The sequence below is a fragment of the Furipterus horrens genome, unplaced genomic scaffold (genome assembly GCF_987537825.1).
Source record: "Furipterus horrens unplaced genomic scaffold, mFurHor1.1.pri manual_scaffold_10, whole genome shotgun sequence".
In the NCBI taxonomy this organism is placed as follows: domain Eukaryota; kingdom Metazoa; phylum Chordata; class Mammalia; order Chiroptera; family Furipteridae; genus Furipterus; species Furipterus horrens.
In genome coordinates, this window is record NW_028327180.1 from 81,668,900 (window position 1) to 81,687,350 (window position 18,451).

General features: G+C 46.7%; 1 protein-coding gene across 2 annotated transcripts in view; it reads left to right on the forward strand.

The window, feature by feature from the left end:
- Positions 1 to 2,233: 2,233 nt before the first annotated feature.
- ADRB2 (adrenoceptor beta 2) overlaps positions 2,234 to 18,451 on the forward strand; it is a 36,133-nt gene continuing 19,915 nt past the window's right edge. The window contains exon 1 of one of the 2 annotated variants that reach the window (XM_090288363.1): positions 2,234 to 3,661. In XM_090288363.1, coding sequence (XP_090144489.1) covers positions 2,473 to 3,661 — 1,189 coding nt within the window. In that variant the 5' untranslated portion in view covers positions 2,234 to 2,472. Of the gene's footprint in view, positions 4,264 to 18,451 lie in introns of those variants that run through there. The other variant, XM_090288364.1, reaches the window with a different exon arrangement.

Consider the following 18,451-nt stretch of genomic DNA (forward strand, 5'->3'; position numbering starts at 1 on the left):
AATGCATCATACCAGAACCAATTTTGGAAAACACAAATATGAGGTGGGTATATTTTGAAAACAAAGTGAACATAATAGAACCTTAATTAATATTTGTGGCTTTTATGGGAACAATTTGTTTTTTAAGGCATCTGTCTTGCAAAACCCATTTCTGCTCTCGAAGGAAGTTAAAGGGGGCATGTAAGTTACATTTTGTTTCTGGGCTTTGCTTCTAAAGTATTTTATCGTTCTACTAGAGAAGACTAACAACATATTCCAAACTGCCAAGTAATTTATATAAATTTGATTTATAACCCATATTTGTACGGCATTTATAACACATTTGTGCAGCATGTTTATGTGCGAAAGCATTTTCACCTTTATTACGCCATTAGAGTCCCACTCAGCCGAATGGTAGTGACTTTATTCCCCATTTAGAGAGGGAGGGAGTTATGCCCTTTAGGCAAATCTTTTTGATTTGTCTAAGTGAGCTATAGAAAATTCTAAGACAGGAGGATCTGGCACCTGTGTATTCCAATTCCAGTTGTAGTCCTTCCTGCCTATACTCCATCCCTGTCTGCACTGAAAAAATCAAAAGATGGGTTTTAGACTGAGGCAGACCTGGGTTCAGCTTCTGCTTCTGGCACTCCCTGGCCCTGTGCCCCTGGGCAAGCTGTATTTGTCTTCAGGCCCCATTTGTGAATTAAGCTAAAAATAGTCTCATCCCCTCGCACACACATCACGGGGACAGTGGGAAGAATTAAGTGGAATATGCATGGAAAGCACATAGCAGAATGTTCCATACATGGTAGCCATTGTTATGTTATTATGTAATCAACAAAGTATGTTGGTTACACTGCATGGAATACTTCCAGTTTTTTTCAAAGACACTGAAATAGATGGGAAATCAAACCTTGAAAATGAATTTCTTTTTCGCAGGAAAGTCCTATGTCAGATGCAAAGGATAGTATTTTATAGACAAAAACCCCAGTGGGAAGGCTTGGTCTGACTGTTCTCTTTAAGGAGAAATTATCTTTTGCTTTCTGTGGCTTCAAAATGTCCTTAATGCCAGCATTTGTAATAATCTGAGCCATATGAAATTGCCACTTTTCCAAATCAGAAGCCACAGAATAGCGGCAATTTCAAATGGCTCAACCCAACAGGTCAACAAACTTATAGCAGAGGAAAGGATTTTTCTAGTTGCAATGGGATTACTGAAGAAGTTTTGTCGGAAGGAAAACTATTCCCTTTTCAATGCATTTTCATTCCAACAAAACAATGAGGGAGGGATGCCACACTCCCGAGTATTAAAAATTAAAGCATACAACTTTCTCTTTCCGTTCCAAAACACATACATGCATATAATATACCCCAGCTCCAAATGAAACGCAAAGGGCCAAATTGTATGTCTCAATGCCTCCAAATTGCCAAGGAGGGCACCAAGAGTTCTTGACACGAGCGTGCTAAGGAAATCAGCAGCTGTTGAAGTCACCTCCTGTGATCTTGCCAAATGTCTGAAAGGGAATATGCCTGTGTTTGTATGTGTTGGGGGCCGGGGGGCCGGGATGGAGGTTAGGGCGCATGGGTGAAGGGTTTGGAGGACTTGGATGGGGCTCTCTGCTTGCCTCCAAGTGAGCACTGTGTGCTTACTTCTTTCTGTGTGCGCCCATGCCTTTCCGCTTCTGGGTGCTTCTGTGTTTATCTCTGTGTTGGGCAGGGGTGACTTTGCGCCTGTCAGCCTCGGTGCGCAAGAGCCAGGGTGTTTGTGGGTGCGCTGGACGGGTGTGTCTCAGTGTCGATGGCTGTGGTTCCGTATGAGCCTGAGCATGTCTGTTGGGGTGCCTGTATGCCTGTCCGTGCGTGTCTCCGTGGGCATTCGTCTCTGTTTCCGAACGTGGGGGAGTGCCTGCGCGCCGCCCTCTATCCTGAGACCTCAGGCCGTACAGGCGCCCGGGGCTGACAGGTAACAGCCACAGAGGAGTCCAAAGCTCCCGGGTTGGCTGGTAAGCACGCCAGCCCCAGCTCCAGCTCTCCTAGCCAGCCAGGGGAGCCGGGGAGGGGCGGTGGCCCGCCCATCGGGAGTAGCTGGGCCCAGCTCGGGCCAGCCCCAGGAGGGGGCGGGAGAGGGGAGGGGAGAGGAGGGTGGGGAAGGGGAGGGGGGACCTCGTCCCTTTGGGGCTGCCCGTGCGCCATTGGTGGAAAGTTCCCATACGTCACCGGGGAGGCAGTTCCTCTAAAGTCCTGTGCACATAACGGGCAGCGCGCACTCCGAGGCGGCGGCTCCAGGTTGAAGGCAGGGATTGACGGATACCGCAAGCCCAAAGCACCCCACAAGCTGAGTGCAGGACGCTCCCCCACCACACCCACCCCACGGCGGCTGAATGAGGCTTCCAGGTGTCCCCTCGCTGCCCGCAGGGCCCCGCCGGAGGTCCGCCCTCTGAGGCGCGGCCAGTGCGCCGGCAGCCAGTGCGCTCACCTGCCAGCCTGCGCGCCATGGGGCAGCCCGGGAATCGCACCGATTTCTTGCTGGCACCCAACGGAAGCCACGCGCCAGACCTAGACGTCAAGGAGGAACGGGATGAGGCGTGGGTGGTGGGCATGGCCATCGTCATGTCGCTCATCGTCCTGGCCATCGTGTTTGGAAACGTGCTGGTCATCACAGCCATTGCCAAGTTCGAGCGTCTACAGACGGTCACCAACTACTTCATCACCTCGCTGGCCTGTGCTGACCTGGTCATGGGCCTGGCGGTGGTGCCCTTTGGGGCCAGCCACATTCTCATGAAGATGTGGACTTTTGGCAATTTCTGGTGCGAGTTTTGGACTTCTATTGATGTGCTGTGCGTCACGGCCAGCATTGAGACCCTGTGCGTGATCGCAGTGGATCGCTACTTTGCCATCACATCACCCTTCAAGTACCAGAGCCTGCTGACCAAGAATAAGGCCCGGGTGGTCATTTTGATGGTGTGGATCGTGTCAGGCCTTACATCCTTCTTGCCCATCCAGATGCACTGGTACCGGGCCACCCACCAAGAAGCCACGGAATGCTATGCCGAAGAAACCTGCTGTGACTTCTTCACGAACCCAGCTTATGCCATTGCCTCTTCCATTGTTTCTTTCTACCTGCCCCTGGTGGTCATGGTCTTTGTCTACTCCAGGGTCTTCCAGGTGGCCAAAAGACAACTCCAAAAGATTGACAAATCCGAGGGCCGCTTCCATGCCCAAAACCTCAGCCAAGTGGAGCATGATGGGAGGAGCTGGCATGGGCATCGCAGGTCCTCCAAGTTCTGCTTGAAGGAACACAAAGCCCTCAAGACTTTAGGCATCATCATGGGCACTTTCACCCTGTGCTGGTTGCCGTTTTTCATCGTCAACATTGTGCACGTGATCCAGGATAAGCTCATCCCCAAGGAAGTTTACATCCTCCTAAACTGGGTGGGCTATGTCAACTCTGCTTTCAACCCTCTTATCTACTGCCGGAGCCCGGATTTCAGGATTGCCTTCCAGGAGCTTCTGTGCCTGCGCAGGTCTTCTTTGAAGGCCTATGGGAATGGCTACTCCAACAACAGCAATGACAAATCTGACTACACAGTGGAGCAGAGTGGCTGTCACCTGGGACAGGAGAAAGACAGCAAACTGCTGTGTGAGGATGCCCCGGGCAGGGAAGACTTTGTGAACCATCAAGGTACTGTGCCTAATGATAGCATTGATTCACAAGGGAGAAATTCTAGTACGAATGACTCACTGCTCTAATGCGGTTTTTCTACTTTTTAAGACCCCCCCCCCAAAAGACACTAAACAAACTATTTAACTTGAGTGTAATAAATTTAGAATAAAATTGTATAGAGATGTGCAGGAGGAAGAACATCCTTCTGCCCCTTTTTTATTTTTTTAAGATGTAAAAAAAGAGAAAACGTATTTGAGTGATTGTTTCTTGTACAGTTCAGTTCCTCTTTGCATGGAACTTATCAGTTTATGTCTGAAGGGCTTCAGTCCCAGAGGACCTGGGGCTGCTATGTTTTGATGATTGTCTGCATATCTACCTCATTGGTCAATATTAGGGGTAATATATTGCTGCTGGTAATTTGTATCTGAAGGAGACCTTCCTTCTTGCACCTTGGAATAGAGGATCCGGAGCATATTGGACCTTACAGCTGTGAATGTGGTCTCACCCCGTTCCTCTTATTTGCTAAAACAGGGTGTTGTAGGCAGGGATTTCAGGGGTAGCTTCAGTTGTTTTCCTGAGCAAAGTCTAAAGTTTACAGTAAATAAATTGTTTGACCATGACTTCATTGCACCTGTTTCTCCAAAACCCCTTGACTGGAGTGTGCTTGCCTCCCGCACTGGAAACCACAGGTGACTATTTGTAATAACTGCCCAGTGACTTAATGTGGAATGGCACAGAAATGACATGCCCTGACTGTTTAACCCTTTCACTTGCCTTTGAATCTGTTGCCTGGAACCTGTATCTCTCTTGACACTGAGGCCCCAGATCAGTTCTGCCTGCTCCCAGCCTAGCTTGTCTCGCCGGTCCCACGGCGATTATTCGGTGTTCTTACATCAGAAACATTGACTCATAGAAATGGACTTAGGAGCATCTCTTGTGTCCTTCTATGTGCCCCCACCACCCACCTTCTACTTGCTTCATTGCTGCTTATATTTATTTATGTCTCTGCTGTGTCGGATAGTGGGGATCTTTGTGCTGCATCAGGGCTTGGCATTTGAAAAATAAGACAGAAGTTCTTTAAAAAAAAAAAAAAAAAGAACTACCAAATTTTACCCTGTAATTTCAAGGGAAACTGAAAGGACTTTGGAATACACTTAACTGATGAATACCCTATGACCTAGAAACAGGGTTTTAACCCCTCCTCTTTCTTTACTTCTGTCCCTTTTCCCCTCTCCCTTTGACTCTTCTTACTTTAATATAAACCAAGATTTCTCCACCTCAGATAATTCTCTGCAGTGGGGTCTGTCCTATACATTGTCAGGTGTTCAGCACCATCCCTGGCCTCTACTCATGAGATGTCAGTAACACCCCCTGAGTTGTGAGAACCAAAAATGTCTCCAGACATTGCCAAATACCCCTTGAAGGGTGACATCACCCCTGGTTGAGACCCACAGATGTAATTCAAACACCTAACCAGATTTTTAGATTCTGTCTAATGCAAGCCCTTTATTTTGCACAGCCACAGAGAGGGATTTTTCCTGGTTCACTGGGGAGCGACAGGCCCCATTCTGCTGCCTTCCAAACTCACCTTCCAGCTGCCCAGACACTGACTATGGCGGTGAATTGTTGGGGAGGGTTTATCAATGGAAGCCAGGCCTGGGAGCAGTTACTGCCGGTTTGTGGAGAGATAATGCAGTTGGAAGGCACCTGAGGGAAAATCACAAAAGTAAACACATTTCTTCTCTCACTCGTTTGCTATTTTTGCCTGTGTGTCTGAGCCAGAGCTTGGCCCAGGTCTGACCAAGAGGATCGTCCTCCTTGGCAACACCAGCCTGGAGATCAGCCTGCAGGGTTCATTGCCATTTCCCTTGCTTGTGAAGCTGACTCCACGTTTCTCTTCCCTTCTGCCCAGCTGAGGTCCCCAACCAGAAAAGTATCGGCCTCTTCTGCTTCCTGTCAGTTCAGTGATGGGTGTCTGGGTGAGTGCTGAGTTCTTGGAAGCGAGTTAGGTGCCTGTGATTTGGGAATGTGCCATGGAGAATGGGAGAGTGTCTGCCATTTAGCATTTTTAGTTGTCCTCTGAGGGCCTTCATACGTGTTACCACGTTCTCCTTCTGCTCTGGGCCTCACACCCAGATGCAAGCAGCTTCCCCAGCTAATTCCCCCACGCCTCATAGCCTCATGGGAACTCGGACTTGGAAGAACCTGAAGACAGCATTTGACATCAGAAGAGACCAAAAGCCTTCAAAGGGGAACAATCTGTCTAAGGTAAGAAGCCAAGGATGTCAGAGTTGGGGCTATCACCAGGGAACCCGGCTGCATGACGGGCCAGGAACTGGTGTATTCTCTGCACCACATGCTTATTGAACTCTGCCCTGCCCTCCATTGTGGCGGCTTTGACCTGGGGATGTCACATGAATAAATTCATTTCAGTGGATGTTTGTATTGCTTTTGGGTTTTCAATGCAAAATTCAGGCAATAAACAAATAATCTGCCATAAGGACTAGAAAAAGAACCTTCTTTACTTAGCAAGAGTCTACAGAGGAGAGACCTTCAGCAATTTGGGCCTCTGGAAGCATCCTTAACTCTTTATGACCCACAAGGAGTTTCAAGTCACTCCAGGTAGAAATTTCCCATAGTCTTATTTAAAAAAACAAAACAAAAAAAGTTGGACACTTTTCTGTCCTCATGGGCAATAAATATTGTTAATAAAGTGTATATACATTTATGCATATATGTATATATACATATATATGCTCCTTCGGTTGGAGGAGCATCTGATGTAATTTCAGTTATAAGTTCAGCTATAAATGTGAATTCAGATTCCCAGATAAAAGGGAATTTAGCCACATTCATGTCCCTTTAGGAAGACTTTAAGAACTTCGACCAGTTTTAAGGGTCTTGACAAGCAGGAGCATTTTAGGGATGTCTCAGTCCCTTGTTTTGATTTGCTTTGTTTTTTTTTGGCGGGGGGGGAGCAGGAATTTGTCAGTGTTCTTATGTTCCTCTGTTTGCTGACAGGTTGGTTACATAAGGTTTGTGTTGGCTTCATCGTCATAAAGTTTTCTTTGCCTGGACAGCGAGTTCTCAAGAGTCTGTCAAATGAGAACCTTATTCTGAGATGCAAGTTGACAGGTGTGCAAAGTGGCAGGACAGGGTGGGTCCCCTACTGGGTGGGTCCTGCCCTCCCCAGACAGGGTGCCCCCCCCTCCACTGAGATCATTATTGAGGGAAGGAATCTGGGAAAAAGGAGTTGGAAATAGGAACTGTCTTTTCAGGTGCTTACAATGTTTCTGATGAACCTACTGCCAAAAGAGGCCTAGACCAGAATCAGTTGGGAGGTAGTTAGGGAGCACCCACTGTGTGCAGTATGAGAAAAATACAGGCTTCAGTCTCTGCCTTCCATAGCATATTACTAATATTAAACAGATCCTTTGTGTGGAATCGTCCTAAATGTTAGGGACTGGGCTAGGCACTTTTTAGGCATTATGTCACCTTGAAAGCCTGATGTAGGTAGCATAATTGCCCTCATCTAACAAATGAGAAAACTGAGGCTCAGGAAGCTTAAGTAACTTTCCAAAGCCACACAGCTGTCGAGCTGCAGAGTCAGGACTGAAACCTGGGTCCATGCGAGCCGAGCACCCATGGGGCCTGCCTAGCACACATGCAAACCAGGAAGTAGCTTGCGGCAGCTTCTGCTCTGTGCCAGAACAAGTGTAAGAACTGGAAATGCAATACCTTGTTGAGAGAAGAGGGAGAGTGCTGTGGTTTGGGGCACGGAGGAATGTTCCCTCCGAAGCATGTGACTGCATGGTTGCTGGGGACGGGGACAGGAAACCAATCGCTGAAATGCCTGGGTTGCTTCTCTGAGTTTTTGCTTTGTCTTTTCAGAAAACCAGTCCAAACTGAAAAGAGGATATGAAAGCTTTAAACAAGCACAGGGGAAAGCAGAAACAAATTTTGGTTTCCAAATTTAGGGAGGGCTCCTAAATTGAGCAGTTAGCTGAACCTTAAGGAAAATGTGGCAGGCCTACATGGCCTGATAGGTGCGCCGTCCATTTTGAGCTATCATTCTAGGCAAGGGAGGTAGATGGTCTTCGGACAGACAGCAAAGAGCCAGCAAGGTCAAAGCACTTCGAATGAGACTTTTCATTGACAGTAGAACATCCATTAAATTCAGCTCTGTACTAGTCCCTGCTTCACAGACAGTGCAAATATAATGTGAAGGAGGGATTTTTGACATACCTAAGAGAGCAAACTTCCCAAGCACTTTCAAGAACTTGAGAAGTACGGGTGCCTGATGAATAATAGGAGGCAGGGTGAGGTGAAGAGAGGCCTGAATCTGTGAAATGATGGGGCCAGTGCAGGTAGGTGGTCTCTAGGCCCTTTGAAGATAGATAGACAGACAGACAGATAGAGGCTAAGTAGACAGCAGTTTATATTTCTAATTAGAGTTGATGACATTTGTCATATAAATAATGAAATATCCTGGTGGTGGTCAATTTGCAGAAAAAGACTATTTTGTGCATGATAACTGCCTTTAGATATTTGTAAACCTTTGGAGCAAGAGGGCTTATCATTTTTATATGAACACTAGAAGGCAAGCAGAACCTCACAGGAAGGTAGATTTCAGCTCAGATAAAGAAAAGATTTTCTAAGAGTGAAAGAAGTTATCTAACAGACTAGTGAGCCTCTTGTCATTGGGAGCATTCAAGGAAGCCCAAATGAAATTCTGTTCAGGGGGAAGCGCAAGGAGTTCCTGCACTAAGTAGAAACTGGACTAAGCTCCTTCCAGATCCATGATTCTATGTTCTTGAAAACAATGGACCTGAATGTTTTTAAAAAGTATTAAGACTGTTCCCTGATCCCAGCTAGCCTTCTTCCCAATTCAATTGGATTTCAGAGGTTTCACTGCATTCCTAAACAGGAAAACCTCCGAGGGAAATCAGGATCTCAACAGTCCTTGGCCCTGGTGGAAATCCAGAAATAGAGCAGTAAGGTTAAGCAGTTTTCCAAACTATTAGACCTTTTCATCAGCTGCTCTTCCCATGCCTTTTGCAAATGACCTACTAACTCCCAGAGAGAGACTAATGAGGGCTGCATAGTCCTCTCTGCAAAGGCTATTACATCCTTCCCCACCCTCGGAATCATTGCACTTCCTGTGGTCTTTCCATCACCCTCACAGGCCTGCAAGGAAGGGAGGCAGGTCCCTAGCCCGCATTGAACCTCTGGTCTACGAGACTGGAGACTTGGGGTCTGGTGTAGCCCAGCCACTAGCGAGTGACTTGCCCTGCTCTTGATCTGTCTCATCATCTCCAATGAGAAATAGTTTGGCTGACATGGGTTCTATGTTTCCTTCTTTCTCAAAAATTCTGTAAGATTTCAGCAAGTCTTCAGGGCTGCGCATCTGCCTGTATTGCTTTTATTTTAAAAGCACACTTTTATTTTTGTTACAAAGGTAATAGAACTCGATGTAGGACATTTTAAAAAAATTATAAAAGCACAAAATGAGCTAAATCACCCATAACATTACCAGCTAGATATAGTCATTGTAGCTGGGATGGATATGCACCCAGTCCTCGTCCTAAGTGTGGCTAATCAGTGTGCATAAAAATAGGATTAGATTAGTCATAGAATTTTAAACCTACTGCTAATACGTTTACATGCCTCCTTGTATATATTTTAGGCATAATATGATCCAGATATCATAATTCCTTCTGGTCTATTGGCCTGAAATATACAACAGTCAGCAGTTTTCAAATTTTAGGGATACCAAAGAATCTTAACCCCCAGAGCCTCTGAGCTGGGGCCCAAGAATCTACATTTTAGTAAGTTGGCCAGGTTTTTCCAACATGGGTGGTCCATGGACCACTTTTTCAGGAACAAGGTTACAGAGATGCATTTTATAAATTAAATAGAATGCTTCCTCCCCACCCCTTGCTAGTAGATAAAAAGATATTTCTATACTTGTCTCTTTGAAAGCATGCTTTCTGCACCTGCGCTCTGAGTTTGAAAGTGTGCTCTCTGCACCAGGGAACTCCCAGGGCAGGGTTCTCTCTGCCTGGTTACACGCCTCTGCCCCAGCCTATGAACTTGCATTAAAATAAGTCTAGTCAAATGATATGGTGAGTAATACCTACTATTTGAAAAGTGCAACAGCAGGTTTCTATTCCATAGAACACCTCTTGCAATAATAAGGGCTAATGATTATATTTGTCCCCATCTTTAAAAAAGGAAACTGAAACTCCAAGGGGTTAAGTTGCCCCAGATCACAGACCCCACTGGAGTAAAACCAGGTGTACTGAACCAGAGGCCCTGTGCTTGGGGTCCCGTCAGAGAGAAGGAGAGAGACCATGCCGAGAGGCCATTTCTAAGGGGTGCATTTTGTGGATTTTCTGGGGGTTTCTTTCTTTTTTTTCTTTCTTTTTTCAGAGAGGCCTGATTAATTTCTGAGCTTTGAACTAAGGTGCAAGCCCATGTCATTTAGGTAGGTTGTGGCTAAGTAGAAACTAGGAAACCAGGCTGCCCTGATAACGAGCAACACACTGTCCTTCATCACGATTCAGCTCGGTAGGACTGAGCTGCCCTGGACAGGTAGGAGGCCGAGGAAGGTACCTGGTAACAGCATCCTGGTTGGCTTGAGTCAGATCACATCTAGAAATGGGGCAGTTTTCCCCTTTCTCTGCCCAGGTCTGTGTCAGCATCTGAGGTTTCACATCAGACATTATCAGGATGAGATGGGCGTTGAGGGAGCCCATCACCCCCTTGGTGCACTGACCTGGAAACCCAGGCCACCAGCGGGGGTCAGCCACGAGGTAGTTCAGGGACCAGGAAAGGACCATCTCTTCTGCTTGTTTCATTATTATTTTTGCAGTGCTGTGAGGGGAAGACTAGAGTTTTGAATGTGTGTTCATTTATCCAAGAAGCGAAAACAATTTTTTTTGTTCAGTCACAGCAGCGACGCCCATGACAAAGCTGAAGTGGAGTCCCGGGGAACTCCTGTTTGTTTTTCAAGCATGCCACACTGACTCTGCAGCCTGAGGCCTGGTGCCGCGGGGCCACAGCTGCCTTTTCCGGGGAGATGCCCTCACTCTCCCAATTCTGTCTCTATTCTACTGCCCAGTTTTTCTCTTTATCAAAAGCCTATTAGGCGTTTCTAAATATTCCAGACAGTCCTATTTTGTTCTGTTTTGTTTTGACAGGCACCCGCTCTTTTGGTGAGATGTATTGCACCAATAAGCCGGTTCTGTCCACAAGCATCCAGACTCCCTTTCCTGTGTAAGTTCCCACAGTGTTTAACCTAGCTTCCCCAGCCTAAGAGAACCACGGTTCAACCTCCAGGGCCTGGGTGGCCAACTTTAGAAACCTCTTTCTATAGAACTGTGGACAGGTTAGTGGTATCAGTTTTGATGTGAGTTTCCTGATATTATTTTATTTTATGGCCGTGGGTCCCAAACCCAACAGAGCCCCAACAATGACTTGAGGGGACTTCTGAGAAAATGGACACTCCTGGCGCCCCCTTCCCCTTACCCCTCCCTGCCCCTGAGATTCTGATCTAACAGGCTATGTTTCAGGGCCAGCGAGATTGCGTTTTACCACAACTTCCTCTAGAGGACTGTGAAGCGGGTGCTTTGAGGATCTCATTTTGGGACCTAGAAATCACTCTTGTCTTCCCCTCCCTGCCCTTCTGCTCTAAGGAGCACAAAATGTAGGATGTAGGCATGTACAAAAAAGATCCTCTACAGCCACATGCATTCACAGAATAATGATGCTTTCAAGGAAACAGAATCTTAATTTTCCTGTGTTATCAAATAAAACAGTGTAGATGAAAACAATTTATAAATACATTACTATAAAAAAGGAAGGTGATAAGCAAATGTCTTGAGCAAGTTGGCACTTGATTAAAAATACACAGTTATGCCTCCCAATTGCATCAATGTCACCTGGTCCCAGAGCTTCTGCATGGAGACCAGGAGGAAGAAAAGGGGATTTTGCTCCAGTGATGGGCTCCTTGTCCAGTTCTCTTTGCTCCTGGATGCTCTGCCTCGGTTAAGGCAGATCATACTAAGGTCTAGATGAATTCGTTTGCCTAATGTACAGAACCCTCCTACTTAGAAATCTGAAGGGGGACCCGCCCAGTTGCAGAGACGAGTATTACTCATACACATACACACACCTCCACAGATGCACACACCCAAATAAACACACAGATACAAACACAGACTTTGGCATTGATGCCAACACCCATATCGACACAGATACACAAAATTTTCACATAGATATATGTTCTCTTAAAGGTTCTTTTATGTCTGTCCCCTGTGAACATGCACATGCCTATAGGACACAGACATACTCTGACCTAACCATTCTCCCTTAGATGAACACACACAGGGGGTTCCTGAGCACTCGTATGTGCTCCAAACCTGCAAACCTGCCATGTCAGACAGTCACGATCCCACTGCTACCTAAGGTCGGGGTCAGACACTGACACCTCTTCCTAGAGAAGCATATACACCCTTGATTCGATACATGTCTGTTGTGCTCCTTTGTGCCCGGACCCGTTTGGCGCTGAAGATCAGTGGGTGAACAAAAACAGTTTGCCTTTGCCTTTACTGAGTCTGTGTGTAACGGAAGAGATTCTTGTTTAAAATGCACGCACAATTACAGCCGTGGCAGGTGCTATGAGGGAGATAGGGGGCGTGTCTGAGGACATCTGACTGATAGGGAGGGCTCAGTAAAGGTCCTCCCAAAGAAGTAAGGTTTCAGCTGGGAGCGAAAGGAAAGCTAGGGAGGAGAGAAAAAGAGAAAAGCATGTGCAAATGTCCTGTGCTGAAAGGAAGCCTCGTGCATAGGAAGGTCTAAGGGAAGGTCAGTGCAGCTGTCTGGGGTGCAGGGGGAGAATATAGCAGGGTGCAGGATGAACCTAGCAAAGCAGGCAGGGGCCACACGTGAAGGCCCTTTTAGGTGCCACTAAGGTCTTTATCTGAACAGTATTTAGAAGCCATGGATATGTTTACAGCAGAGATTAGATTTGTATTTTGAGACTCTCTCTGGAGGTATGCCTACTCATACAGAAGCATTCTCACACAGACCAGTGCACACATATGGGTTCGCAGGCACACTTATGTGTTCCTTAGAAATGCATATTTACATATAAGCATTCACTTGCAAATGCTGCCTCTGTGAACACACCCATATGTATTTATACACACGGTATATATAAACCCAGTGGGCGTTGGGAGGCGGGCAGACACCCTCCTCACCGGGTACCATCAGGACTCAGCCTGTCCTTGGGGAGGGACTAGGCAAATGGTGTATCAGAGCCGAGCCCTGTGACTTTGCAGCTTTGGGCTCTGCGGCTTGGCCTCATGCACGTGCCTCCAGCTCCGCTCCCCCTCCTCTTGGCTCAGCGCACCCAGTGACAAGGTGGGGTTTCTTCCAGAACACGAGCATTGACTATTCCTGGCCCAGGCAAGGAGAGGAGGATGGGCAGGGCGGGTTGCATAAAGATTGCCTTGTGCCCTCCTGGAGTTGTAAGCAGAACCTCTGCCCAGCTCCAAGCCTGGAGTGCTCTTTGCAGTGAGTTGGCAACGCCGAGAAGTAAACATAAGGATAGGGAATCTGAGGTCTGCAGGTCCTAGTGGGGTCTGTGGTGGGACTTGAAGCAGTGTGTTCCATACGTGACCGCTGCAGGGAATGTGACACGGGAGGAAGAAACAGACAAAGCCTGGCAGGAAAGCCTTCTCCAGGCGAGATGCCTGCTCTGCCCCTTGCTGCCTTGGCATAGTAAACTCATGTACACACATATTTACACATGAACGACTTTTCTTCCAGTGGGTGTAAGCATCTCACAGTGGAGGAAGTAGCAGGTAATTTATCAGCCACAACGGCCTGCATTATTTTCCCTCCAATAAGTTAGAACTATACTTGTGTACATTTGGTTCTTGTTTACCGGCACAGCCAGCAAGAGCTTTGGCCAGAGCCAGGAACAGACTCCAGGGAAATCAATAGGAACATTCATGCCCAACTGAAGGCTTACCTACGGCCTTCCATCTCCAGGTCATAAAGATGTTCCCAAGTGATTTTTTCATAGTCCAAAGGCTCCTACCCACTGAGAGTATATGTTTCCAAAAGTGCGCTTGGCGAGTGTTTTCTTCCATAATTAAAAGGAATTGTATAATGTAATTGGAAGCTCTTTTTATTTTGCTTCAGGCTGTGTAAGGAACATCCTTCTTTTCCCCCAGTTGGGTGCTGTTTTGTGCTTTCTTGGCAGCAACCTACCAGATCCATCTAAAGCTGAAGGCCGGAGTGCTGTGCTCAAGGGGACACTGTGTCGTAACTGTCCCTCGTATCGATCCAGCACTTGGCAGTTTACAGAGGGCTTTTATATCTGCCGTCTCATCTCATCCTCACAACTCTGAGGTCAGCCCCGTTGTTCCCATTTCGCTGACGAAAGACTTAGGTTAAAAGATTTGCTTAAGGGCATGGAGCTAATACATGGCTGGGTTGGGACTTGAACTTGGAGTCTTCCTGCTTATCCTCAGGAAACAACACAAGTTTGACTACACCGTGCTATCCGCCAGGGACCCGGGGCTTGTCTTCTCTGTACCTCTCTGCTTTCTGCTGCATTTTATCTTATAAATAAATTCAGCGTTAACACCCCCCACCACTGAAGCCCAGCTGCCAAGCTACAGATAAGTAATTGCAAGCACCGGTGAGCTTGTCCCTCATAGGGGGAGAGGGCAGCATCCAGCTTTACCAACTATGACTTAGAGCAGAGCGCTAAGGCTTTCTGATTTCATGTACAGGACACCAGATGCACCTTCACCAAGTCGGAGCTAAAGAATGATGTGCCCTGCTTCCACGACCAAGGCTGTCCTTGTTCGCTTTGCCTAATTCCTCTTGGATCAGGATGTTTCTGTGGGAAGACCCAGTGCGATCTGCCCCAATCCCACACCCACTGGGCACAGGCCAGCCTGCTTTAAAGGCCAAGTTCCACACCTCGATAAAAATTGCAGGCTCCAAGAAGTATTCCAATTTCTGGAAAATGGCTTGTGTTTGGTTGAAATGTTTTATTTTAGTCATAGCAATGAGATGTTCTTGTTTTGCACACACATCTTCCAACAGAATTGGCTTTGGTGCAGGTGAACGGGATTTAATGGGTCTGGGAAAGCTTGGGGAAGTAATGAAAGATCCTAACTGTGAGGAAAGATCCCGTTGACAATCTCTTCTTTTCGGAGTTTCAGCTTTCTGGTTTCCTTAGCTTTCCGAAGTGTGAGCAATTCACATATTCATTTATTCAAAAGATCTTTGAACACTTACATATGCCAGCACCTGTGCTAACTATCAGGGATACAACCATCACCAAAGTAGACATGGTTGGTCCCTAATTTTTTTTTTAATCCTCACCTGAGGATATATTTATTGATTTTGAGAGAGAGAGAGAGAGAGAGAGAGAGAGAGAATGAGAAAGAGAGAGAGAGAGAGAGAATGAGAAAGAGAGAGAGAGAGAGAATGAGAAAGAGAGAGAGAGAGAGAAATATCCATGTGAAAAAGAAACATCTCTTGGTTGCCTCCAATCTGGGCCCCAACCAGGGATCAAACCAGCAACCAAGGTATGTGTCCTGACTGGGAATCAAACCTGCAGCCCTTTGGTGCACAGGACAATGCTCCAATCAACTAAGCCATCTGCCAGGACATGGTTGGTCCCTAATGTTTAGATTCTTATAGATTCATGAAGAAGACAGACAATGAAAAGCGAATTATAATGGTATTTGGATGAAGCTCGCTAATACTAACATACTTACACATACTTATGAACAGGGCATGGGATGAAAAATTGGCTTCTGGATTTTGCCAGTGGATTCAGAAAGCTATATGCTATCTGTCAACCTCAGACTGGCCACTAACCATTCATAAAAATATTACTATTTTCCTTTTAAAAACATGGCTGGGAACTGTGTCCAGTTCTGAGGCGCACATTTTTCAAGGGAAGAAGGGCTTTTGGGGCCCTTCTTAGGCTTGCCACATGTAAGAAATAAAGATGTAGGGCATTCAGCTCCATTTGAATTTCAGATAAGCAACAACTTCTTTTTTCATATAAGTATGTTCCAAACACTACATGGAAGATACTTATACAAAAAAGAAAAAAAAGAAAAAGGTGTGTATCTGAAATTCAATTTTAACTGGGCATCCTATATTTTAATATGGCAGACCTATAAGAGCTAAGATTGTGAAAAAACCCAAGACTTTATCTTGAAATAGTTGAAGGAGCCTGGCTTTTAAGCTTGGAGACATTGATAATAAGAACTTAGATTTCTGCAGGGAAGCATTTTCCAAACAGTGTTTCTAATGGTATGTGTGGAAAATATTAAAAGGTACATTGGGAGACAAAAAAGGTTGGAGCTCAGAAGTGCGGGAGGTCAGAAGTCTGGGACGCTCTGCACACCCAGTGTTTTCTATGTTGAAGTTCACACTCTGTATCAGCATAGTAGCAGTTCTGAACGGTCTTGCAGGAAACATACATACCTGGTTGACCTGGATTAACCTAGCAGGCCCCAGAGAATGCTATTTCTGGGCTTTTGTCTGTTTGTTTGGATGTGTTTGTTTTAGAGAGGACACCTATTAACGTCAGGCAAACTTCCTACTCTGCTCAGCGCACTTTGAGGGACACTGGTAGAAAAAGTAAAAGTTGTCTTCAAATCATCCAGAGGGCTGCTGGGAGGAAGCAGATTGAGTTTTTGCAAACAAAAGGGCAGCTCTGGACCCAATGCATGGACGTGTCTGGGAGAACCACGAAGACTGGAACTTTCTAAAAATTACAATAGTCTGAAAGGTGATCAGCTTCCTGTTTCTGAAATGCCATCGGGACTCTAGAGGAAATTCTTGTTCTGCGTAGGAAATTCTCAGGGTCTGCTCTGAAAGGCGTGTACCCGTAACACACGGAGGGGCTTCCACTGGCAAGCTTGCTGTAAAACTATGTCCCATGTTCTTTTTTTTTTCCCCCTGCAGTCGGAGCCCATCCGTTTTGGATTCACTCTTACTGTGCTCCCTTCAGGAGATCTGTCCTTACAAGTTAACGGTCTTTGCTCTGCTCTGGGCCTCTTCACAGCCTAGCACAGCTACCATGTGGCTCAGCTGCCAGGAAGCCCACCCCGAGCCTCTAGAAGGGGCTTATAAGCCTCAGGTGTAACAGGGGGCTCATAGGGAGCTCTGGGCCCATGAGACAGCACTACACGGTGTCCACAGTGTGGTCCGGATCACCACACATGTGAGGCACCTGGCATGACAGAAGTCACCAAAGGTCAGATCCCAACTCTGCCCCCTTCCTGAGTCTATGACCTGGACAAATGTCTGTATTTCCCTCTGTGAAAAACATTGAAATGATCACACTGTATTGTAGTCTTAGGAAAATTAAAAGATTATAAGTACATAAAAGACCCACCTGAGTGGACATTCAGTAAATGTTTATTTAATGAATAACTATAATTGTGACTGCGATGGGAGCAAAAACTGCCAAAGGAGTTAAAGCACCTCTTTAGAAATTTACTAATCAGTGTGCCAAGATATCAGGCCCCAGCCAAAGTGATAAGGTGGAGATGGTCTGTCTCTCTACCACCTTCCCTTTGAGAATCTGTGCTTGAGGACAGAGAGGAGGGCGTATATGTTTAAAGAACACTGTTTTCCTTCTTGCAGTCTACAAAGAGCCCTAGACCTGGGTTGCCCAGTTCTTGGTTTAAAGGACTGCAGACTCATCCCTTCTGGACGCAACTCCTCATCTAAGATAAATGGGGGTGGACTAGAGTTGCTGCTAGGTTCCAGGAGCTGGGCCTTTGAATTGGGGTGGTGAATGCTGATGTTTAAGTAATACTAATGAGAAAAAGACCTCACCAAACTAAAGCAGTGTGTGTGTGTGTGTGTGTGTGTGTGTGTGTGTGTGTGTGTGGCGGGGGCCAACACACAATATATACAAGGTGCTTTGAAATCACTTTAATTGCCCCCTGCCCTCGTGCCTGTCTAGTTTGGCCAAGAAAGAGTTAGACCCAAAACTGGTTGTGAAGGAGTAAGATGAGCCTGGAACAGGGAGAGCTGGGTCTGAGTCCCAGCCCTGGCTCTGCAGGCAAACTCGCTCGCCATCTCCAGGTTGGAACAGTGCCCCACCCCGTCTTTCACGTGAGGGGTTGGGTCCCAGGATCTCCAAGCTCTGTGTCTCTTGGGAAAGTATCTCTGATCTATTTTTGCTTGGATTTGCATGCACTCCACAAGGATTATTATCTGGCTGACTCAAATGGTGCTTATTTTTTTTGTTTGATCTGCTCTAGTTTCATAACACAAGCTCTACAGCCCATTTTAGCCCTTCTTGGATTAGGGGAGTGTCAACGTGAAGGTATTGGAGCATTTGTCACGGTTTCTGCTGGGGATACTCGCCTCCCCCTCCCCCGCCCCGCCGCGCCCCGCCCCGACGCTCCCTTCCATCTGGCACAGGCAAAACCCCTCCCCTCCGTGGATGACATGCTAAGTGGAGTCTGCTTTTCACATTAGCTGAGAGGAGGCCCTGAAGTCAAAAATCCTTGGCACATGAGTCGCTTTGTCTCTTTGTGCCTCATTTCCCCCAACTATAAATAGGCGGAGTCTCGAACTTTCTCGCCTCCCGGTGTTTGCAGCCCCCAGTAAAGGCGGTTTGGTGCAGAGGCATCCTGTTCCCACCCGCAGATGTCGCTTGTCACACTTAGGCTCTCTTGAAAAGTCACAGCCCAGGGGGATTGTCCAGGAAAACAAGGGGTCTCTGGGTCTCTCTGCTTCCACACC